This window comes from Artemia franciscana, chromosome 13, assembly GCF_032884065.1.
Source record: "Artemia franciscana chromosome 13, ASM3288406v1, whole genome shotgun sequence".
NCBI lineage: Eukaryota > Metazoa > Arthropoda > Branchiopoda > Anostraca > Artemiidae > Artemia > Artemia franciscana.
Genome location: NC_088875.1, coordinates 875,416 through 901,189, shown reverse-complemented (window position 1 = coordinate 901,189; position 25,774 = coordinate 875,416). Strand labels below are relative to the sequence as shown.

The 25,774-nt window shown below is 33.9% G+C and overlaps 1 protein-coding gene across 4 annotated transcripts in view; it reads left to right on the top strand.

Moving 5' to 3' along the window:
- Nucleotides 1–25,774, top strand: part of LOC136034357 (katanin p80 WD40 repeat-containing subunit B1-like) — a 202,235-nt gene that overhangs the window by 151,491 nt on the left and 24,970 nt on the right. For all 4 annotated transcript variants that reach the window (XM_065715489.1, XM_065715488.1, XM_065715491.1 and 1 more), the window contains 3 exons: nt 787–863; nt 10,761–10,835; nt 24,256–24,375. In XM_065715489.1, coding sequence (XP_065571561.1) covers nt 787–863; nt 10,761–10,835; nt 24,256–24,375 — 272 coding nt within the window. The remainder of the gene's footprint in view (nt 1–786; nt 864–10,760; nt 10,836–24,255; nt 24,376–25,774) is intronic.

Sequence of the window (25,774 nt, the reverse complement as noted above, 5' to 3'; positions counted from 1 at the left end):
TTTGGGAGCAGTCATTTTTTTTTTTATGAAACTCTTTTCCAGAATTCCCGGAAATCATTTGTCTTATAGAAATGCGTAAGTTCATTTTGTTCCCGTCATCGAAACTCTACTTTCTTCATTTTGATCATTAGTTTATATTCTTTTCTTTTACTTCTATAATGTCGGAGTAATTCCAGTTTCTCAGTTTCCTTTTTGGATTTTTTAACATATTCTAGCATGTGATTTACTTCTTCTTTTTTCCGTTCACATTCATTGTCGAAAAATGTGCTTTTTTGTTTCCCCTTTTTTTTGCATCTTTTCAAGTAAAGGACTCCGTATCAGCTCGGCAGATTTTGAAGAAACTTCATTTACATTTCCCGTATTTTCCTCAATCTCACATGCTAGGGCATTAAACTGTTATACCATCGGCTCCGAGCAAAGATGACGTTCATGCTTTTTGCCGACACTAGCGCCAGTTCTAGTGCTAAAACTTGCCGGATGGGTTATCAGACAGTGCTTGGGAAAGGGGTAAACTATAGCATTTAAAATGTGGCCTTCATGTTTTACAAGGTTATCGTGTTAGTCTTGTTAGCTTCTTACCTAGTTTGCAAGATTAACCTTAACACATTTTACCATTCCGATGCTAAAGCTTGCTTAGTTGGGTTTCCAGACAGTGCTTGGGAAAGGGATAAACTAGAGCATACAAAATGTGGCCATGTTTTTCGGGAGCATATTTTTATGGAATTACAATCCACCTATGGTTAAAAGTCATGTAATAAATTTTGATTTTATTTTTGTTTCGTTAAGGTTGCCTTAGATACTGCCATATCCATGGGTGATCAAGGTGTTATTGTTGATGTATTAAATGTTGCTATCACCAAGCCGTAAGTCCATCTTTTTTTCTTTGTTTTGATATTTCTTTCGCCTCAGTTATTAGCTTTTTTCCTGGTAGTTTTGAATTTATTGTGTTCTTTTTTCTCTTGCCCTTTCTTAGTTTCTTTTCCGTTATTTTGACTTTCTTTTTTCTATTGCTAATGCTATACTATGGCAGATGAGGTGGCCAATGGAAGTTTTGATTTTATTTTCAAATTTGCTTTGTCGGTCTTAATCACCTTGCCCTTAGCAGTTATTGATTCTCTTCATTTTGCTCCAAGAAAACACAAAATTAAGCTGTTCCATAAAAGAAACTTTAATGTATAGTGCATAATTTTTTTTATTTTTTTATTTTTTTTTACAAAGTTATGAACTTTATTTATATACCACCTACACTTAAAAAGTACAATAAAACTAAAAATTTTTACCGTATCAATTAATCCTAAAGATTGAGCGGTTAATAACTAAACAGAAATAATTTTGGAATATTCTACAACCAATTATCAATATATAAAATATTTCCGGCCGTTTCTTCAGGGTGCCCTTAGGGCATTCCTTCACAGTGGAACCAAAATGCGAAAAATCCAACAAAATTGCAATTCCATAGCTCCAAAATCTCTCCATCTATTACAAACTCCTTCCTCCCTCTAAAAAATAAAACTCCCTAATACTCAAATGAAAAAACCTTGTCTTATCATCGTTCCCTGCGAAAAAAAAAAACAATTATAGAAGGTTTTCCGTTTCCAATTTTAAACATTAATTCAATCACTTTCACACAGTCTTATCTACTACTCAATTTTGTTTTTCTAATCACACGTTTTTCTAATCACACGTTTTTTATTATCTTATTATAATTTAATATTTTAAAATTTTTCATTTATCTTATATATTTTTAATTCAAAATTTTTATTTAGATTTCGTTTATCTTTACCCAACTGGCAACGCTCTTTTTTACTCAATAATTCTAGATTCGTGCTACACTCAAAAAACTCAAAACTCCATCATCAACTCTCTTTCTCACCCTCCTTTTCACACACAACATTTTCAAATATAAGTCAAAATCCACTCTTCACTTATTTTCAATAATTCAATCTAACTTTCAATTAAATTTTTTAAACAGACCACTTGTTTTTCTTTGGTGAATGACTTTTGGAGAAAAACTCCAGTGAACCCATGCTTAAATTAGGTCAGCATTACTTGGTGGTAGATATCCTCCTTTCTGTTTTTCTTACCAGATATCAGCTTAAAACTGTCTTTGATCTTCATTTACAAAATGTTTTTATTTAGGGGTCAATCATACCCTCCAAGATAAACCCAATTTTCAAATCTAAATTGTTTTTTACGGCAAATTCCTATGTACGAAAGTAAAATTCCATATATATATATATATATATATATATATATATATATATATATATATATATATATATATATACATATGGTATTTCTAAAGTGTTTCTTGTATGGGTATTCGGCAATGGTGATTCCAATGATGCAGTTTTCGTTTCGATAAGACGCCATTTTAGGGATTTTAGGCTATTTTTTGAAATTCCTATAAATTTGTTTTCAAAATAAGATTATACTATTAAGATTAATCGAAATAGTAGTCACCATTCCTGAATTAGTTACAAGTGGGAATTTTTTCCCACTGGAAAGGTTTTTTTAATCTATATTTAGAAGTTTTGGTTGTTATGGGTCGTGGTTCGTTCTTATGGGTTGTTATTGGTTCTTATGGGTTGTTATGGGTCGTGGTTCGTCATGGTTGCAGCAGTCGCTTCAACTATGACAATGAAAAGAAATGAGCAGTTGAGTTGATCGAAGAGTAGTGAAGGATTGCAAAAACTTAAAACCGATAAACTTTGCATTCTTTTTAGTGGCTAATAAATCGATATGGGAATTAATATATATTTCAAGGTAAGCCATTGGCTTCCTTTTCTGTCATTAAATAATAATAAAAAAGTTTTAACTGAAAGTAAGGTGCGACATTAAAACAAAAAACGAACAGAAACTATTCCTTATATGAAAGGGCTTTTAAAAAGTAGTTATGAGAAAGTCAAGCTTCAGCATAAAGATCGGGGCGTTGAGGAGGGGACAGTCCTTTTCATATACGGAATAATTTCTGTTCGTTTTAAGTTTTAATGTCGCTCCTTACTTTCAGTTAAAAAAAAACATTTTTTTTTTTAATTTCTGAACGTTTTTTAATTAATGCTGGTTTTAGTTTTGGCTCACCGTACATGAATAATTAAAGCGAAATTTGAATATTAGTTTTACTTTGTTTGGCTAAATGGATTTCTCAAAATTTTCGTCGGACAATTTTGAGAAAAAAGAGGTGGGGGAGGGGGCCTAGTTGCCCTCCAATTTTTTCGGTTACTTAAAAAGGCCACTAGAACTTTTAATTTTATTTGCGAACATTTTTATTAGTAATAAATATGCGTAACTTACGAATTAACTTACGTAATGAACTTCAATATTCGTATACTTTTATTATGTATATATGAGGGGGTTCGCCCTCTCGTCAATACCTCGCTCTTTACACTAAAGTTCGAATTTCGTTCCAATTCTTTTAAGAATGTCCCCTAAATTACAAAGGCCGTTTAATTAGAATAAAAAACTTTTTTGAAATTACTAAAATACTTCAACATAAAGAGCGAGGTATTGAGGAGGGTACGAACCCCTTCATATACGTAATAATTTCTGTTTGTTTTAAGTTTTAGTGTATCTCCCTACTTTCAGTTGAAAATAAACGATTTTTTTATTTCATTTCTCTTTTTTTAAATAATGCTGGAAAATCCAGAGCCTCCTTCGTGGAAATTCTCTTCAACCATGATAAATTCCTCCATGGAAAGATACTCTCACGTAACCCCCTCCCCCCGATCCCCCCACCAGAAAAAATCACCCCTGAAAACGTCGGTATACTTCTCAATAACCAATACTGTATGTAAACAATGGGCAAAGTTTATAACTTGCAGCCCATCCCCCTGAGACTGTGGGGGATTAAGTCGTCCTCAAAGACATAGTTATCAGATTTTTTGACTATGTAGAACAAAATGGCTGTCTCAAAATTTTGATCCGGTGACTTTGGGACAAAAAACGAGCGTGGGAGGGAGCCTAGTTGCCCTCCATTTTTTTGGTCACTTAAAATGGGCACTAGAACTTTCGATTTCTGTTAGAACGAGCCCTCTTGTGATATTCTAAGACCATTAGGTCGATATGATCCCCCTGGAAAAAGAAAAACAACAATTAAATACGCATCCGTGACCTTTCTTCTGGCAACAAAATACAAAATTCCACATTTTTGTAGATAGAAGCTTGAAACCTCTACTATAGGGTTCTCTGTTACGCTGAATCTGATGGTGTGATTTCATTAAGGTTCTATTACTTTTAGGGGGTGTTTCCTCCTTTTCTCGAAAATAAGGTGAATTCTCTCAGTCTCTTAACTTTTGATGGGTATGACTAAACTTGATGAAACTCATATATTTAAAATCAGCATAAAAATCTGATTCTTTATGATGTATCTATTGGTATCAAATTCCGTTTTTTTTTTTAAGTTTCGCTCCTTACTTACAGTTCGTTACCATTAACTATTTGATAGCTTAAAGAATGATATGATTGGCTGACAAAAATGCGTCACAGACATAAACCAATTAAATTTTAGCACGATTTTTTCCAAAGAATTATATTGGATGGATCTCTCTTTTTCTTTGCTTCTTAATCTGTCTTTACTCTTCTAAGTCGATCAAGAAATGAAACATTAAGAGGAGAATTTTGCAATCTGAATAAAAAACCAAGTAAAATTTATAAATATGGGACAGTGTTCCAGTTATTTATTTTATAGATTTGATCTCTATTGCAAATGTTTATGTTATAAAGTATATATGAAATCTTTCGGTGGGATCCGTGCTTCCTTTGGTATCTCACTAGACTGGTCGCCACGCTTAGACATCAAGGCTCGTTTTTTATGAATCTAGAGATTAATGCCTGACCCGTACCGTAGTAACTTCATGGTTGAAGCAATAGCTTTCAGAGAGGAATAAAGTGGAAAGGGTACCAGTTTAGTGCACACATATAATAGTACTTTGCTTTCCATATTTATTTCGTAGAATGTCTCTTTTTATTATCTTTGAAAGAAAGTTATTTTAATGGCCTTTCAAAAGCTACTCTTTATCATCCAATAAATCTGCTTGGAGCAAGTGGTAACGGCAACTTTATGTTTAAACATGAAACATATTCTCCAGTGTTCATTGACGGGAAACAATACTGAATTTGCTACTATTGATTCTATTGTTATTGTTACTTTTATAATATTGTTATTATTGATTGCCAAATATGTACTAGATTCTTTGAGTTTGATAGCTTTTATAGATTGTAAATTATCAAAGCAACAAGGTAAGTAGGTAATAGTACTATAGCATTTAACTTTTACAGTCCTTACCGATGGTGCTGATCTTCGTTTCATGGCCCTTCAGCCAGGAAGTGCAATGGGGGGTTGGAGGCCAGCCATACTATGCTTTTGCACACCCTTCCTGCTTACTTTCCCCAGATTTCTCCAGGTAGCTAGGTCAACTCTTTTGAGCCTAGTCAACTCTTTTGAGCCTAGTCAACTCTTTGACCTAGGTCAAACTCTGACCTATTTTTGAGCTAGGTCAACTCTGGCTGAGCTTACATATTCACGACACTGACCTCCATCCCAACCAAATAACCGGCAACACCAGGAATCGAACCCCGCCCTTCGGAAGAAGGATTCTAACTCTGGCGCAATAACTGCACGGCTAGGACGGCTCAAGGACAACAGCAACAGAAGCAAAAGGACAACAAAATAAAAATATTTTTGTCCTGGACTCATCTCAGGTCTATTCGTATCTGAAATCCGGAATTTTCTGTGATTTTTCTTTTGGTTTTTTCAAAGTTATGAATCATGGGGTAGTATGACACTTTTGTCAGTGTTGCCATGTTGAACCTGGAAGATAAATAATCAAAACTATATTTAATACCTTCTACCTTTTTAGCAAAACTATTGAATAAGCAAAAGTATTTAGTACCCAGGCAATTATACCTTCAAGGAAAAGCTTCTTATTCTTAAGCTACATGGTGCCATATGTTTTTCGATTATTTTTTTGCTAATTTTTCACCTACGTTTCCTTTTTTTTCGTTTGAATTCTATTATTTACCTGCTACCGAAAAACATAACAGGATATGGAGGTCTTTTTTCATTAAAAATTGAGCTCCCAATTTTTACTAATTTGTAAGATATGTAATGTTGCATAATCTTCCACTTTACAAATTCCAACAATCGGATTTCATTTTCACTGTTCCTGGTACTTCAAAGTGAAAGTCAGAAAAATTCCGTTAATTTTTTTAATTAGAATCAATTTGGTGGAAGTGAGCGACCGATTTTTAGGATTGACACATGACCAATAAGTCCCCTGGACTTGCAGGCGAACGGGGCAACCTATATTTATCATACTCTTTGGGTTTACGGCACGAATAAACAGTGGGGGTAGCTATGGTTACCCCCACCACTCTTGGTGGGAGAATAAAAGTAATGAGAATAAGTTTGCCATTATACAAGCTATATTTTGACCCCCTCTTCTCTATCTTTCTTTCTTTTCCTCCATATTATTTTTTTTCTCTACTTTTTTTTCTCCTTATCAACTAATGAATATGGAATATCGAATTGGATACTTAAATTAGCTATAACACATAAAACCATTTCAAACCTGTTCCGTGACAAAAACTTTCGTATATTGTAGCGCTAGGACAATATGGTGGAAAAATTCATTAACTTTTTTCTATAAAAAAGGGATATGAATGGCCCTTAAACTATTCAGTTTCAGCCCGTGGCATACATTAATTACATTTTTTGCAAATGAATTAAGGTGATATTGTGCCTTAAAAGTCAATATGACTTTTCAGCGTCGATTGACCGTCATAAAGACAAAGAGCCAGTTAGCAAATTCTAGCCATCATTGAGAGCTGTCGAGAATTTGTGGCTTGACTGTGAAATTTGACTGAAAAGACAGATCAATAGTCTTTTGTCGGCGAGCTTTTCAATCAAACCGGGTGACACCACAGGGAACTCCCAAAGCGGTCAAACTGCTCAAATAATAATTCTTTTCAGCTAATTTTTAGCGTTTTCCGAACAGATAGACTAGAAAATTCTCAGGGATAGGCCTTTCCTGAACTTTTAAAGCAATTTCTGCCCGGTTTAATCGGAAAAAGTAAATTTACACTTTCTGATATTGCAAGTTTCAATAAGAGTATGTTTATCTCCAGTACAAAACACGAGAATCTAATTGGTTTTTCTAAGATTTCATGGAAAGTAGGTGTCATTTAGTTTTCTGTCATTTATTTCGATCCATATTCCAAGCTCAACAAGTTATGACAGGTCCCCCAATTCTAAATTAGTTGGCAATACAAACTGGAAAAGTTTATAATATAAGATATAGGGTTACCCTATATGGTATCCTATCACTTTAAACGAGATTTTTTTACAAAATGAATCAATTGACACTTTTTTTTATGAGCTATTCATTATCCAAAGACAGTTTTCATATTAACTGCTCATTATCCAAAGCTCTGGGGATATTGAGGTGCATCTTTCTGGGTTCTAATTATGGGGCGGGGGCAGATATAGGCTAACTTCAATTACCTTAACTTAAAATAATTTTATATGACAAGATGAGTGTCTTTACCAGGCAAGTAGGCAAGAAATTTTTTTGGTAGGGTGAGGGGGGATGGCTTCGATTTTTTTCCAACGAGTTTTTCGGAATTTTGTGGTTAACTCTCCACTTAACCAATTCAAAAAATCGGATGTCAATGTCTTTGGTACTTAAAAAAAAACAAAAAAACAATGGCTTGTCCAAACACTTGTTTTTTCTGAATTTAAATGTGCATGTCACGCACTTATGAAAAATTGTAAGAAACATCTAAAGACTCCTACAATGGGTCTGTATCCTCTGGTCAAGTTTGCAGATATGTAGTATCTACGTCCAGATCAAGTCTAAACATGAAAAATATATTAATTTTTATTTTTTATTTTATTTGATGGCCGAATAGTTATCAAACCATTTATGGAAAATAAACAGTTCAAAAGGTTTCAGTTTTTTTTCAAGCAAGATATTTAGCCTACGATTAGAGATAACTGATGTCTAAAATTTGCTGCGGATTTTTCATTTTTTCCTTCTCCTTCAAATTCCATATTGGAACATAATACTTTTTGCTTTATTTGAGCCATTTTTATGCGCTGTATTATTTCAAAAATTTATCTCAAAATATTTGTCAACGATGAGAAGACAGTTATCTGAGTGTTTTTGACGGAAATGGGAAGATTAGCGTGAGACTTTCAATAGTTGCGATAACGCCGTACACTGCGTTTTATCTCTTTCTCATAATATTGATAATTTGAATTTTGTGGTTTGAGAAGTCAGATAGATGGTATTACTTGCCTTATCCGATATTTTCATTAGAGACAGATAATGGAGAAGGTTTAAGAAATAAAACTTTACGTTGTGTTTGTCACGGCGTTTATTCAAGAAGTCTTAAATAATGAGGCTGGATAAAACAACGCTAAAATGCGCGTGTGAATTTATAGTTCTATTTTTCTCCGTCCGAGGGATCTCTCTAAGAGATTAAGTACATTAGATGGCGCGTGCCAAGATGGCGGAACTTTGCCAAGACTCTGTCAAGCGTGATGGAACTCTGCCAAGCATTGCGGAACTGTGCCGCAAAGGTGGTGTTCTGAGATATACATCAGGTGGTGGAAAATTATTGCCCTCTTGACTTAGTTTGTTTATGTAATCAACATTCTCCCCACTTTTCGTGGTCTGGTTGAGCTAAGGTTGTGCATATGCTTTCATATCCGATGAACATACATGTTGTGCCATTAATTCTTTAATCCCCTCTATCCTCTCCTCACCACCAATTTTTATCAGAACTAGAATCATATGCTCAACGCAGTTTGCATATGATTCTGACATTTCCATATTGTTGATTTCCAACAATATGGAAATGCCATATTGTTGGCAGTTCCATACTGCCAACAAAGAAAACTGTTAAAATACTTGGGATACTTTTGCACGATGATTTAAGATGGAATTCGCACGTTGACTATCTGACTAAAAAAGGCGCCTCGCTTTTACATTCATTTTCCGACCTAAAAAGATTTGGTACACCAACTGAGGTTTTAAAGTCTGTATACTGCAGCTATGTTAGACCTTCTCTTGAGTATGTATGCCCTGCTTGGCGTCCGGGATTGACAAAAGATCAAACAGATAGACTTGAGACGATACAAAAAAGAGCTGTAAAAATTATACTTGGACAAAACTACTCAACTTATGAGGATGCACTGAAACAACTCAATTTGGACTCACTTGATAGTCGTAGACATGACTTAACATATAGATTTGGACTGAATTGTTTGAATTCCCCAACTCATTGTCGTCTACTACCCAACCTTGAGAGCCCCCTAATGAAGGACCAGTTACTAGACTCCGACAAATAAAAAAGAATTGTCCACAGTTACTGACTTGCTCAGCCTATAGTACTGAGAGATATCGCAAATCATTTGTTCCATATTTTACCCGTCATTTTAATAATATTGACGCGACTAATATTTAATGTTTGATTAATATAATGTTTGTTTAAATTTTCCTGTGAGTGTTTTTGAAGGTATAAATTATTTTTGTCATGAAATGCTAATGCTAGCTCCGGCTATTGTAGTGAATAAATATATTCTATTCTATAAGGACTTTCAGCCGCCATGATTAGTGGAGCTACTCGCTGCCAATTTTTCCAGCGGAAAGGTAGGCTTGTGGCACCTTTTTTTGGACCATAATCTTGAAAATATTTTAATTTGTTTAGTTGAAGTTGAAGGACAAAAGTGGATCTGTATCCTCCCTCGAAAGTGCCCCTACTGCCTTTTTTTTTCAGCTGAAAGGTAGACAGATGGTACCTTGTTTGAATCGGAGTCAGCAAAGGTTTTCAATCTGTATGATTCAAGACGGAAACGTAACTTATGATCTCTCCAAGCCCCCCCCCCCCCCCCTCCCCCAACAATTAGCATTCGAAGGAGTACAGCGTATAAAGCTGTGCTTGAGTTCATAGGACAACTTTTATTCCATATTTTTATCTTGCTTCAACATAATTGTATAAAAAATAATTAAGCAAGAATGGCTAAAATTAATTAAAAGATTTACCAAAGAGTAAACAAAGGAAACTAAATAATATACACTTTTATCTCGAAGTGCACCAAAAATTGGGTATTTTTTTTTAGTAAACACTAAAGTGCTGGGCAGTTGTGATATAAAATCAACTTCTTTGGGTAACAGGAAATAAATTTAAATTTTTGCTTTTTGGTGTATTTTGAGGGTGTTTGTCCTCCATTTTTAATTTTTTTTTTTTTTAAGAAAAGGAATTATTCCCTTAAAATGAAACATTTTTATGTTAAGTCCTGTTTTAGGATTCATGTAACATCACAAATACATCGGAACTTAGACCGTTTGGCAAAATCGTTTTTATCATACCATTTTAAATTCTCCTCAAATAGGTGTGGTTACGACTTATGGGAGATGAGAGAAAAATGGTTCTGTTTACCACAAAAGCCTTTTATTCAGATATTACATTAAGTAGACCTGGATGTGTATTTTGTCTAATACGGTAGAGTGTAGGGTAAATATCTTCAGACCCCCCCCCCTCTCTCTCTCTCCACTTTGCATAGACGCTTTTGGTCCTGTTAAGTACTAAAATCCTCAAGAAGTCTTAAAGGAATTTATTAGACTGACATTTAGCTATAGTTCTTTCCTTGATTGTGTAATTTTGCTTCCATTCCCGAAATAGAATATCCACTTTTTGCATGTTGGAAAATAACTATTAATTGTTTATGTAATATAATCTTTTTATTCTTTTTTTAGTTCCATATGGAGTTTGGACTTGTGCACCCTTGTCTTACCTTCTGTAAGTGCAATTATACAAAGCAAATATGAAACGTGAGTGTTCTCTATTTTTTTTTTCTTTTTTCACATTTTTTTACATTTTTACTTTTTTACATTTCTTTTACATTTTTTTACATTTCTTTTTTTCTTCGTTTGGAACAATTTTTAATCCAGTGAGCACTATGTACCATCGATATAGTGGCACCAGTTGAACCACTTGAAGTTCACTGAGTCCAACAAATAACCATCAAAATATCACCTAGCAAAGGTTGAGATAATACAGTTAAAATTGTTAAAGTTAACCATTTGGATTTTTAAAGTCCCTATTGGAAGATTTTAATTCGATTAAAATCGAATATTTGTGGGCGTCAAGCCATGGCTAATTGTAGAAAAATCCAAGAGAGATAGTATGATTGGGTGAGAGGCAAATCTGTCATTAACCCCCATATTAGCAAGGTTGTATAAAGATGATGTATTGCGAGGTTTTGATTAATAAATATTTTTGTGTGCAGAAAGAAAAAAAAATTAAAACGAAGAAAGACGAAGAGAATAAAAAGATAAGACAAAACGATTATTATTCGCCTGCAGTTAGCCCCGTCTAACGTATAACCATCAAAATATAACCATACAGAAGTTGAACAACTTTTCTTTTTTCGTTCTTATTTTTTTCATACGTTATTATAGCTAGTGTAGTTTCAGAAACTGGTTACAATTATTTTCAAAATTTTAATTTTATTAATAGTATTATAGATTGTGTTTCTTGAGACTATCCTGAACGCCTGAGGTTTGATTTGTAATTTACGAGTGTGTTTGGAGTTTCGAAAGACTTTGGAGAGATATATTTCGTGTGAGAAAGCATATCCTCTAAAAATCAGTAAGCTACCTAGGCAAGACACTGCTATCGGGTACATATGCAGGAATTTTTCCAAAAGGAATTAAAGATCAAATTCGAAGCCAAAAGCTGACGAATTATTCGAATAAAATAGAAAATCACTGGAAATTTTGGATTGCTACGGACTCACACGGATGGCATTTAATTTTACAAAATGTAGTGTGCGAACAACCAGAATTGACTGGTAGTTTACTGTGATAAGCAATATAGAGATTTATATTGAGCCTTTATTTGCGTCTGAATTTAACCCTCTGTTAGTAGTTTTTAGACTCAATTACCCTAGCCTATTTGTGTACGTCCCAAGCCTCATTACTTTAATGCAGTATAACAAATAAAACGGGTGCTTATAAAAATAGTTTTCGAAACTTTGCCTGTATATAGGTATTGACATGAGAAAGCTTGATTCTTACCTTCAATTCACACTTGTTTTGAAAACTTAAATAATTTCGGTTACTTAAATACTGCCTCTTTCAGTACTTAATCTCTTTCTTTCCACTTGCAATTGAAACGAAAATGTATTAAAAACGGGTAATCTTTTTTTAATAAGACAGTGAACTATAGTAAAAAACTTTTAAATATAAAAACCCGGGTCGCAGCGGTAGCTAGCAACCGGGTCCCGACCTAGGTAGCAAGCAGTCGCAACGGTAGATTATTTTGTTAGTTATGCAAAAAAAAGAAAGAAGAACGAAAGAAAATCATGGCTTTCAGACACAATTCAATGTGATAAAGCACCAAAGCACAAAAATGTTGTATGGGAAGGCTCCTCTGAGGAGCCCTGGTGGGAGGTAATCACTTGGAAATATTTCATTAAATTTGAGGTGTTTTGCTTTTAATTTTACGGTGGCTTACATTTATTAATGGCAATGTTGCATGGACGAGAACGCTTTTGTTTGTTTGACTTTTTCGTTATTCTGTTTTGTCCTAGGTGATTGGATAAGTGAGTTAGGTCAAGGCCTTGTTCAAGTGCCTATTTATGTCAATTGCTAAAGTAGGTAAACAGTATTTTTTCGAATAATTACTTTTAATACATAATAGTAATATAAATAAATAACAAATAAATGAAGTAAAATGAATAACAAAAATAGATAACCAAATAAAATAAATACAAAAAACATATTTATTATAATAAATAAATCATAAGTAAAATTATTATATATGAAAATAAATACAATAAACGAGTAAAAATACAAATAGCAAATAATAATAAATAAACACAAGCAAACCTTTATGTTTTGTCTTTGTCACTCATCAAGCAATACCTTCTATATCTCAATCTAGTTTGTAGAAATCGTTATTCTCTCTTTGATTTCTTTCCCATTCGTCAAAAAAAGAAATGCCAACTTGTTGTTTTTTTTCTCCGCAACGACATTTAACTTGGCTAATGACTTCATACAGTCGAACTATACTACTGTTGCCATTCCCTAGAGAATGAGAATTGTAACCGAAATAGGAAAGGAAATAATGAAAAGGGTATATAAGAATGTGGTTTTCCAAAGAGGATTTTTCGTGTCTGGAAAAATTTTAAATCTTAAATGCTTTTTTCTCCTAGTGTGGAAGACCTAGGAGGATGCTAAGCACTACTTTGATGGATCTTTTTATTTTGAAAATAATTGGTTGGAGGAGGGAGTAGCAAAGCAAAGTTGCTAATTAGAATCGGAGGAAAAAAAAGCATGTAAAAATTTTCACATCAAATGTTCAAATTACAAAATAAGATTGTAGTATTTAAAGCTACTTGTATGCCCAGCCCTTGTATTTTCAGTAAAGTCCCAATTCTGTTTTGGTAAAAATATAGATAGATTTAAGAAGGTGACACGCCTTCTCCAATATTCAATAATATTTGCTTTTTTTAAAGTTTGATTAGCTGTTCCCTGTTCTTATAGTTCAGGTACGAAAGACATTAAAAATGGAATCTGATTGTTTGATGTGGTAAGACGGAGACTTACACAACCATATTTATTTTTCCAAATCAGGAAAAAATATGAACAAAATTTTTAATAAAAAAAAGGTTTCTATGTGCAGTTGTACAGTTTTTGTTAATAGTGGTGCCAAATTCGAAAAAAAAAATTACCGAGAAATTCGGAAAAAAAAACAATCTAAAAATATGTGGTACCAATCATGTTAAGAACGATTAGCTTTCCTTTGAAAATTTTGGGAATTAACAGATTGTTAATGTCGATCTTTTATGGATCAAAGCGTTATCAATTGAACTAATTACTTTCTTTTATTTGTTTTCACGTTTCTGCGTGGCAATACTGATGAGGATGGGAATTTGCATTTAAAACTTTGTAGTTTTGTAACAAACAAAAGAAAAATCTTTGAAAATCACGGTTTTCCGATATGAATAGACTTTAAATTGGAAGAACGGATAAACGGGTACCTGTGTATTATCCCGAACACACTCAAGAAGTGCAGTTAGGTTAATCATAATGAAATATACGAAAACTATGACTAAAATATAAGACTTAATTAACGAAATTATGGAAACTGCAATAAAGAATTGTAGAAAGCAGGCCGCCCAGAACGGATTACATTAAATACCTAATCACACCTATAAATTAGATATTTAATTAAATATACCTGCATCGTATTTTTTTCACTAAATTAATTATACTAAGTTAATTATATCCGATTGCAGACAGACAGACCGGTTTTCCTCTGATCAAACAGAGCAAACTTCTTGAAGTGTGTTCGGGATAATACACAAATACCAAAAAATGTTTTTAGTTGTCATGCCCATTGCGCTTTAAAACTCAAACCTCTCTATTTAGAAAATGCTAAAGAAATGAGAAAAATTGCCGCCTATTGTTTCCTTGGATAAGTCCCTAGTAAGCCCTGAGGAAGGGTTAACGTCTATTTGAAAACTCGTGATCTAAAGTGTATAAACATAGCTACAAAAATGGTGATGGCAAATACAGTCAGTCAAACTAGATGAATTATAAAATAAATGAACAATGAATCATATAAAAATTCATTTAATATAGAATTTTCGTCTTGTTCATCCCGTCTTCTTTCAGAATGTGAAATAAGTTGAATGATTTTCTGTTTTATTTTTAGCTATTTTTTCTAACGACAAAGCATAGTATTACAAGAGCATATACCTTAATTTGACCTCCTTTTTTACTTTCAGTCTGTAGGTTAGCCACTGCTGACTTAATCTTTATATCTACTTAAAACTTTTGAATTTGGTAATGTTCAGTATACTAAGGAGACATTTAAAGCTATAAGAAAAGCCTTTGAGTTTCATAAGTCAAGTGGATATCTCCTGCAGAAAATTGCTGGTTGGCTCCTTGACTTGGTTGTTTTGGAAGGTACTCTTAGAGTACCCGACACATTTTATGTGTTGTGGAAACACCCTAGATGCCGTATGCATCAACTCTATTAAACAAACAAACGAGAAAAGGAGCAATGAGCATAGATATGCTAGTATACCTTTTCTTTTTGGTGTGTTTATTCGTAAAATCAGGTAGTTGTCTAGTAGTTCGTTTTTCGTTTTGGAGCTGAAGTAGTAAAGCTAAAAGTGGGAAACGAATTTTTATCTGCACAAAATTGTTGTTATGGGTTTGGTTGGACTAAGCTTATATCTGGATATAATTATGAAAAAATAGATATGCTCAAGATTGGAAACTTAACCATTTAAAATTGAACATAGAAATAAAACGAGTCTAGGTTTTTTGTTGTGGTTGAATCATAATGTTACGGATAGCTGATAGCGTGGAAAAGAAATTTTTCATGCAATATAAATCTGCGATTTTTTTGCGAAAAAAAGCTATTAATGGATTTGGTGTTGCGTTACAATGGTGAGAAGGTCTATATCACTTATGACATACCCAAAGGGTTTAAATCCTTTCCTTTGAAACTCGTCACAAAATAACGATTTTTTTTTTTTACAAAAAGCTCTGCCCCTCCAAAAATTCTGATAATCAAAAGGATAATTGTATATATATATATGTTTATTCTTTTTAAGAGTAACCCCTCGATTATTAGAATGTTCGGAATCATGATTGCTGAAATTGACAATAACTGATATAGTTCACCTTTCTAAAATGAATTATCTGACAGATTCTGGAACTGCCGACCTTTACACTGTCCAAGAAAAATTTGGGAGTCTCTTTGACTATTTTATTCTAAAGAAAGCAATTTTAGTGCTCAAAAATTGTCAAATTACTCTATTCAAAGTATATATGGGAAATATTCTTTGAAAGAAAATATAAAATTGAGCTTTTTATGTGAAAAGTTCTTGTAAACACTACGTACTCCTTATTGAATCGAGGCTGATTTGGTCTTTAACTTTTTCTACTGATAAAAGAACTTGCTAGGATAACGCTACCCGAACTATGTGTAATACTCCACCATTGGTTTGGAGATGGGCTTAAGTGCTCTATTCTTATTTATCAATTTCATTCCTTTTTTTTGTAATTTCTGTCCCCTAAATATTTTCATATACTTGGGCAGAGGACCAACCCTGGCAGAGATCCAACTAAACCTGCTAAACCTTGAGCAGAGTAAGAATTTGGGCAGAAGTTTAGATTCTAACTAATTTCTATAATTTTTATTAAATATACATTCTAGAATGCTATAAATTTTAGAATTAAAAATGAATTCTAGAAAATATAAAATCTAGAATTTTAGAATTTAGTAATTCTTACTAAACCAACTAAACCCAACTAAACCTTGGGTAGAGATCCAACTAAACCTATGTTTCTCTGTCTCTGTGACTTTTCAGGTTCAGCATATTGACTAGCCTTTTTAGAAATATCAGAAAAGTATCCCCAGTTCTACCTATTTGGCAGCATTTCTATTTGTAAATTTGTAAAATACATCCAAGGAAGGGGAAATGAAGAACTCACTAAAACATGTATAAGGCCATTGCAATCTGTCCTCGCCAGAAGATTTAGTTGAATGTATCCTGGAAAGATCCGATCTTCCACTCTTGAATTTAGGATGTTCATTTTTCATTAAAGAAAATCGCCTGCACGTAAAATTTGTTTCAGTGGGGTCATGAATCTGTAATGAATTTTGTTTATCACGCGAGGGAAAAAACGACGGGTGGGAATTAATATCAATGGCGGCACTAAACTGCAGTATGGTCAATTGGATCTTTGGTGCTCAAACATAAGTCTTGAAGTAATCAAAGGCTGTTGGCGGTGCAGACGCAATGTTAGTTCTCTATTACCGCTTCTTCTACTTCACGCTCCTCCTCATCACAATCTATTCAAAGCCTCCCTCTTTACACCCTCCCAGGAAGTACCCATTTTCCTTAAATATTTCCTTACGACACCCTCTCACCCTATTCAGGGACAATCTCCTTTTCGTTTGGCCAATGACAAAGGACAATCTTTGGCAATATGTCAACCTTCATCCGCAGAATGTGTCCTAGCCACGTCAACTTTTCTCTCATTATAGCCCTAGAAAGCGGAGTCGAACCCCATTTTTCGTACAGCTTACTGTTTAAAATACGGTCAGTCAGTTGGGTACCCAAAATAATCCGTAGGCTATTTCTCTGGAACACATTTAACAAATCCTCCTCTGTTTTTAGAAGCGCCCTCGCTTCGAAACACATGCTTGACCACTGTCACAATTTTAGCTTCCAATATTCTAACCTGTGTTCACAGACTATCTTCCTATTCTTCCAAACTCTTTTCAACTATGAAAACACCCTGGGCCTGGGCTATTCTGTTTCTAATATCTTCACTGCACCCACTGCCTTTACTAATGATACTACCTAGGTATGTGAAACTGTTTACTTGATCAATCTCCTCGTTAGCCGACATCACCTTTTCACCTTCACTTATTACTAGTCATTGCAACTTAGTCTTCTTAACATTAATTTTCAACCCTCTTCTTGCACTCTGAACTCGCAAAGCATCTAAAGGTTCATTCATTTTGATAACATTTTTATTCTCCTTTGCCCAAATGCCTCCGATCAAAATTTGAGAAATTTTTACTCGTTTTGAGATTTATTTATTCGTTTGTATTTTAACAACCTCCTTCCATCATCATTTGAAAATTTATTCACTTTAAATAAGAGATTTGCATACTTATGAAACGCGAAATTCTTTTGACACTATCCACGAGACACCGTCAACAAAAAGAGCTTTTTTTTTAATTAGATTTTTTGCACCGGCTTTTTGGAATTTAATCCCCTTGGAAATCTGGAACTCAAATAACCTTATTACCTTCAAGCGAGCAGTGAAGGGTCATTACAGAAATACTGTTTAGATTTGAATATCATGCGGTCCTCCTCTTTTCGGTCTTTTTCTTTTCTTTTTTTTTCTTTCTCTTCGTCACCCCCCTTTTTTTCCTCCCTTTTTTTGATAAATCCAATCGATTCGTTGTTTCTGTTTGTTGATAGTTTAATTATTCTTTAGTTAAGTTTCTGCCCTAGTCAAGCACTTTTGTGCTTTCCTGGTAGATTATGTACATGTAATTATGTGTTTTTGTTTAAATATATATGATTGAAAAAAAAATTGAAAACTTAGTGCATCTTTGTTTATCTAATCTTTGTTTGTTTTACATTTCATTTTTTCTTATGTAATAATTTCTGGTCGTTTTAAGTTTGAACTATTACAGTAATTTATTTCTGCTGATCTTAATTTTAATACTGCCTTTACTTTTCTTTGAAAAACTTCTTTTTCGGAGCTTTTTGTTTTAATTAATTTGCATAAAATATGCCTAGTGGACAACTCGAAAAAATAATAATAATAAACAAGTTAATGGCCCTTCAAGCTTTTTTTCGGTGAATGCACGTAAAATTTTGAATGACAAAATCTGAATATCATAAGGAGGGTGGGGATCAGGATATTAGAAATGCCTAGATGGGGCATGGCCCGAAATCAGATGGGAACCAATGGTGTATAGGTATGATTCTCGTTTGGGTGTCGGATTCCAGAGGTCCCTGTTTGAAATCCCAGTCAGGTCTCGGGATAGGGATCTTTTATCTTCAGGTCTCGGTCTTTTATCTTCAATCCCTGCTGCAGCACGGTTGGGTAATAGACTTTCTACTTGTCCCTGTAAAATTTCTTTTTCTGTGTAGCTTTTGTGCTTTTTTACATAGCTTTTTTGCTTTTTTTTTCGTCGACCAAATTTTCTCTATTACATTTGTAATTGGAAATTGTCTGAGTCATCAAACGCCGAGTTAAGCAGGATTGCGTTACATCCTCATTTATATGGACCATTTTGATGAAGTTTGTCCTAAGGAGCACAGCAAAGATAATGAGAAACACGGAATCAAATGGGGAGGTAAAACTCTCCTAGACTTAGATTATGTTGATTTCTGTTGTTGTCCAATCCAACCCCTGCTCACAGGGTTGAACAGGAAGGCTCTAGTATGGGTTCAGACACCATGCTAAACTATTAAATTTTGAAGTATTTTCCAAATATGTATAAAGTTATAAAAAGTAAAAAATAGGACTTCAGGTATATAAAATGACAAAAAAACTATTAAAATAACGTCCAGTTCATTATAGTCTCTACGAGGTAAGATTGAAGTTAAAGACTAATCCCAGGTCGGCTATTTCTGTGCCTCCTAAGTTTCGCGGGTGAGGAAGTTTCTAAACCATGTCCTCTGCACTGATGTCTGCCTTGTCGGGAATCTTTGGAAACATCGAAATTTTTCTACTCTTTCTCAAGAAGAAAGCCCTGAAATTGCCTCGTTTGATATTTCATATTTGCAAAAAAAAAAAAAAAAAAAAAAAAAAAAAGAAAAAAAAAATCTGCTCAACACTTGCTGAGCACAAATTCCACAGGAATGAAATCGTTCGACGCGATCGAATCGGGATCAAAGGGTTAAACTCTTCCACATCACCGCAAAGAAGTAAGCCATTACTTGAAACGACGTTGAGACCACGATATTTGCTACCACTGCTTTCAAAAATTTTTGGTGCCTACCATGCTTCTTTTTCGTGGTCTTCTTTGCTTTTATTTTCTCGCTTGGTCTGTTTTATCTTTTTCAAATGGGTTGGTAATTATTTCGGTGCGTATATCCAACCCTGTGAATAAATAGCTCTTTTGAAAGTACTAAAAAAAACTTTAACGTAAAGAGCGAGGTATTGACGAGGGGGAGAAACCCCTCAAACGTAATAATTTATGTTCGTTTTTAAGTTATAATGTTGCTGCTTATTTTCAGTTGAAAAAAAAACTTGTTCTTTTTTATTTAATTTCTGGTCGTTTTTTAAATAATACCTGGAAATCCGGCACCCCCTTCGTGGGGGTGTCTTCGGATTCCCTTCCCTCATAAAAAATTCCCCCATAGAAACATCCGCCCGTGTAACCCTCTCATCCCACGTAACCCTCTCATAGCCCACTTCTGATCTTACGAATAAAGTGGAGTTTTGTCTGTCCAAGTCCGTGTACATGATTTAGGAGAGACAGAACAAAATGGCAGTAATTACAAAGTCAGCATCTAAGAACCTTTTGCATCTGTTTTTCACTGGTTAATAAAAGGACTTAGCCCTATTTGAGCTTATATTTGTTTTCAATGGGGAAATTCATGGACGAAAAGCAGGCACAATGTTCGCCGTGTTAAATTTTTTCCGAAAACGCTGTTAACTAAGCTCTGTCACTTCAAAGGTTGAAATTTGCTTTTGAAATTTCTGTTCCCAGCTGTAGAAGAATAGTTCATGCTTCGTCTGGTTTCGTGTGATTCACAAAAAGCTTGACAGATTCAAAGAAGGGGTTACCGCCAACACCTCTGCTTTGATTAGCTAGACCTAGCGCTCCTTGTGACCCATGGCTTAGCATACGAGCTTAGCAGTTGACTTGTGGGAAATTGTACGCCGGAAGCAGAGTGGCACCAGACTCAATGCAAAAGCACACTATTATCACGTTCGGCGGAGGTAGTACATGAAACTGTTTCCACCATCAGAAATGAAATGCAAGATTGAGGCAGGACGGTTGGCACCCCCGTCTCATCAACAATCCATATTCTATAAGCTCATCCTGTCAGGATATGGAAAATATTTCCCTTTTATTAAGTCAAAGATACTTATTGTCAAAATTCATCTGTATGTCTCTAAATACCAACGTTTTAGAGACAGGGTTGGTTGGGAAAGACATAAAAATGTCCAAATCAATCCCCAGTTGCTATGTCCGACCCAACTCCATGAGTCCTCTTACAATATTAAAATAATTTTAATAGATGGCATCTAATCCTTTGCACTAAAATCTTTCTGTGTCAACTACATTTTTCATTGCATGATAGTAGAGTAATAGATGGTGTACCTGTCTTGATTTTTTAAGGATTTTTCCTAAACCACTAAAGGTTCAAATTTGACTGTCCGGGTCAACCCCAACCTCCCTAGTCAGCCAAAGGGTGCACGACCTGCCCTTGACCCACCAAAATATTATCATTCCCCATGGGTTGGACATGGACCCAACGTTGGGATTCACGGCTCTAAACCATCAGGTGTATTATCCAGTCGTCGTTCGAATTACAATAAGTGTTAAGCTTACTGAGAGTCCTTACATGGCTATTGCAACTTTTTTTAGGGTACTAGCTTGAGATCTTAGTCTTGTGAGTTTTTTATAACCCTTTGAGATCAAGTTATTCCCTCTCTTGTTCGTTTTTTTTATGCACTATTTTTTTTTTTTTTTAGGGAAACTGATGAAGAGTATTTGTAGAAATTAATCCTAGTACCAAAAATATTGTTTATAGTAGCCTAAGAGGCTCTATCCTAATCAATGGGTGCTTTTTAGTCTTTTTTTTCTTAGGAGAGGACTAGGGCTTATCGTACTTAGTTTAACACGATTCCAGCATGTTACAAGTGAATATTTGTGGATCTTCTAAAATATTCCTGTGCATTTTATGCAGAACTTAACTCCCTCTGAATTTTTCAGGGGTACCTTTGTCCAATTCCCAAGTGTCCATTTGTGATTTAACCAGTTCTTTTCAACTTGCATTGACTTTCCCATTCTTTTCAATAATTCTAATTCCTTTAAAAACTTAAAAACTCGTTATTATCCTAAAAGTAAACTCCTACACGGAAGAAGCCTAAAATGTCATTATCTTATCTAAAATATATCCAAGTTGCCCTTTTATAGACCAATTGTCTCCCCAAGGGACCCATGATCCCAAAAAACAAACTCTATTAATTAATTCGTTTCCTAGACATGTTGTTTTCGTAATTACGTTATTTTAGTCTCACGTGGACTTGAATTTTGATTACTCTTACACTTGGATGCGGCTAGAAAAATTTGCAGATTAGTGTTTCCAAGAATTCTACTCCCTTTTCTCTCTATTTCTTTCCAATTGTGTATGCATAAACAAATAAAGACAATAGCTGATATTACCTTTTCTCATCAAAAAAAAATACATTAATTTCAAAATCTTAAATAAATCATCTGAATATTTCGTTATATAAATGCAAAAATATAATATATACATTTTTATTAAAAAAAAGTATGAAAAATGTATTTTATTGCATTGTATATATATATATATATATATATATATATATATATATATATATATATATATATATATATATATATATATATATATATATATATATATATATATATATATATATATATTATATATATTAATCAAATAATCTTGAAACACAAACTCTCTAGCCCAAGGTTTCTGCAATTTTTAAAGTAAATTAGATTTATTTATCACAGATGGCTTTATAAAAAAGGAATAAACATTGTCGAAAGGGAATAAACATACTCGAATTCATGGAGAAATAGAAGTGAAGGAAAGACTTTTACTATTCTAAGAGAAATGAAAAAAGAAAATAAAAACTGAGAAAAATGGTGCTTATGGTGGCGCGGGAGTCCCCCCCCCCCCAAGACTTCGAAATATGCCTTTTATGATCTATTTTCACTGAGAATAATCGATGAAAATTAAATTTACCTTTCTCCCCCCCCCCTATGTTGCCAAAAATGACAATTTTGTATAGCCAGTTTTTTGAAATATTCTTGCCCTTCGCTATATTTTTATGGTCTGTGCCCTGAATGAGAAAGGTCATATCTTACCGTGTAGTTGTAGAAACTAACTACGAATAGTTAAGATTGATAACCTTTTTGTACCTATTTCTGTGTTTCCTACTAGGCAGCAGTAACGAGAAATAAATTGGAATGATTGTTTGGCTATAAAATGATGTAAATACTTAATTATTTGGTGTGAATACTTAATTATTTGGTTACTTAATTGTTTTTTGCTCGTCCGATTTTTTTCCGTATTTTGAATAAGTACTATGGAGAGTAGCTATACAAACAAAACAAAACAAACGAGAATCTCTAAAATCTTATTATGGTGCTATCAATTGCTATCTACTGACCAGTAGTCCCATATAGGTAATTTTCAACATTCCTTTAAAATGAGCTTCAAAAAAGTAAAATAAAAATCGCCAAGACTAGCAGCATAGAATCGTTATTGTTGCTGCTGCTACTGTTGAAATGTGTTAAAAATAATGTATAATGGTTGTTTCTATACATCTTGTCTGTCCCATATGAGGGAGGGGGGTGATCTGTATTTGAATCATCATTTTAGGGTAATTACCCAAAAGTTTCAAGGGGGGCTTATTTGCTATCCCCGTAGTGTGTAGATACCGCTAGGTATCCATAAACTAAAGCAAGTAAATAATTCTATAGTTCCTGGCTTGGGTCTTTTTGCTTTGCATCCACACGTTCCAACGTTCAGTAAATTTTACCAAGCCCAAAAGACAATGCGACGTTGCTATGAGGCTTCCAGCTGATGTGGCTGATTGAAAACGAAACTCGGAAGTCCTTGAAAATTTCTTGACAAGAATAACTTTGAAGATTGATCCGAAAAACATAAAGACTGTATTACTAGTACATTTTCATCCGTGCATGTATGGGCAGCTTCTATTTATTTCATCGCCATTTTGGGGACCAGAGAAATGAATTTTGCAACTTCAAATTTGCAACTTTAAATCGCAACTTCAAACTTGCAACTTCAAATTCAAATCGGAATTCAAATTCAAACCCTAATTTTTGCCAAGAATGTTTATTACGAAAATGATGGTGCGTCAGCGAGTAAATGTTCTGTGGTTACTTAACTTAAAAAAAATATATATGTAGAAACGAGGAATGGCCATTTCAAACTATATCATTCGTATTAGTCCCAGTGGCGATGCTGGCTTCTCTTGTGTCCCGGGAAAAATTATAATTAGCCCCCCTACCTATCTCCCATAAAATTTTCAGGCCGATTTTTAACAAAATTGTCATTATTAACCAAGTTATTATTATTTACTTTTATTTGTTAATTTATTAGCTATTATTAAAATTATTTATTAATTAATTAATATATTTTTTCTATTTTACTATTTAAACTATTTGATTATTATTGATTATTTTATTAATTAATCAATACTTTATTAATTATTTTCATTTATCAACTGCGCCCTCTACTTTATTTAATAAAGATAAAATTTCAAAAACTACAAAATGATTATACTCGTTAGATTATTTATTTCAAATTTGGTGCCCCAAAAACTTATGTGCCTGGACAAGTGCCCCCTCTTTCCTTCCCCTAAAAGTGCCACTGATAAGCCCCCTCTCTCTAAGTTTGTGCCTCTTATGATCTATAGTTGTTATATATTTTATTTATAATTTTAGATATGTCTTGACTGCAAGTGCTGTATTGAGATTGATACTAAGCAATTTTTCGCAAATAATCAAAACAAACCTGGAAGCTCCTATAACAAGTGTCGGAGTAGATATTTCAAGGGAAGAAAGGTAAGCCAGTTTTTTCTGTGTGTTTCCATTTTTTTATCGAAGTCAGTTACGAGTCAATTTTAATTAGAAACATTTAACATCAGGGGGGCAGTGGAATTGTAAGGTGCTAAAACGGTGTTTTTTAAGAACAAAATAAAGTTGCCAATTAGTTTTTTAAGGAATTTTGATATGTGTAGGCTTCATGACTTTGCAGTATACTATATGACTCTTAGCCAAATAGATGTACTGCTATTGTTGGACGTCCCACAGGGGGGGGGGGGATTTGCAGGAGATCGTCATTCTAAGCTTTTGGCACACAATGAGATTGCTACTGACGAAAATTCTCTCATAATAATTTGCTTAAAATCGTAATTTCTTACGCCCTAAAAAAACACTCTTAGACTAGATTCATTTTTTTTTTTTTTTTTTTTTTTTTTTTTTTTTTTTTTTTTTTTTTTTTTTTTTTTTTTTTTTTTTTTTTTTTTTGTGTGTGTGTATAAAGAAAATACAAAATCAACTTTTTCTGGCACCGAAAGATTTGCGCCTAACGGGTACTCGAAATTTTCCAAGTTTAATGGTGGTTTAATCAAAAAAAAAAAAAAAAATTAAAATCCTTGCGCGTTGGTGCACATTTGGACCCATAATAATAACAGACACTAAACACATCACTTTCTCCTCTCTTTACCAGCCTCCTCTTTGATCCTCCATTTGATTACAATAAATTTAACACAAGATCTCCTCCGCAAAATATGGTCTATTGGTGCCCAATCGGTAACTGGGGACCCATCCAGTTTGGAACCCCTCAGCCTGTCCCACTGTGTAATGCGGCGTTTTGCCTGTCTAGAATTTTGACTTGAAAACATCAAGAATTGGCCTCAAAATAGTTTCAAGATATTGAAGGACAAATGTTCTAAGGCTTCCCATGTGAATTATTCCTTATGACATGACACATAAAAGTCTACTTGTTAAATTAACATCAGTTTTTTTTCTTCTTTTTTCATTGGCTAATTTCTTTGTGGTTCTTCTTATACATTACTTTTTTATTGTAAGGTTTCCACGATTTAACTGGCCTTTTCCAGCTGTCACCTTGTAAAGCCTAAGAGACACAATTCTTTTTCGTTTTATTTATATTTATCGCTTTTGTAAATACCCATTAAGTGCAAGGACAAGCAGTTACTATGACAAGATTATGTTCCTGCTTTTGTAGATGCCCAGTAGGGAATGGGACAGGTAATGGCGAGTGGAGTCAATTCAGGAAAATTTAGGGGAGAATCTTGGAGGGCAATTTTTTTTTCATTTTTTCAGTAAAAATACGAAAAGGGCGCTTTTAAATGAAAATACCTCCCAAAAATGGCTTTTATAAAATCTTGAGGGAGATTGGTGAAAAATTTGGAGGGCACGGCTCTCCCCCAATTGACAG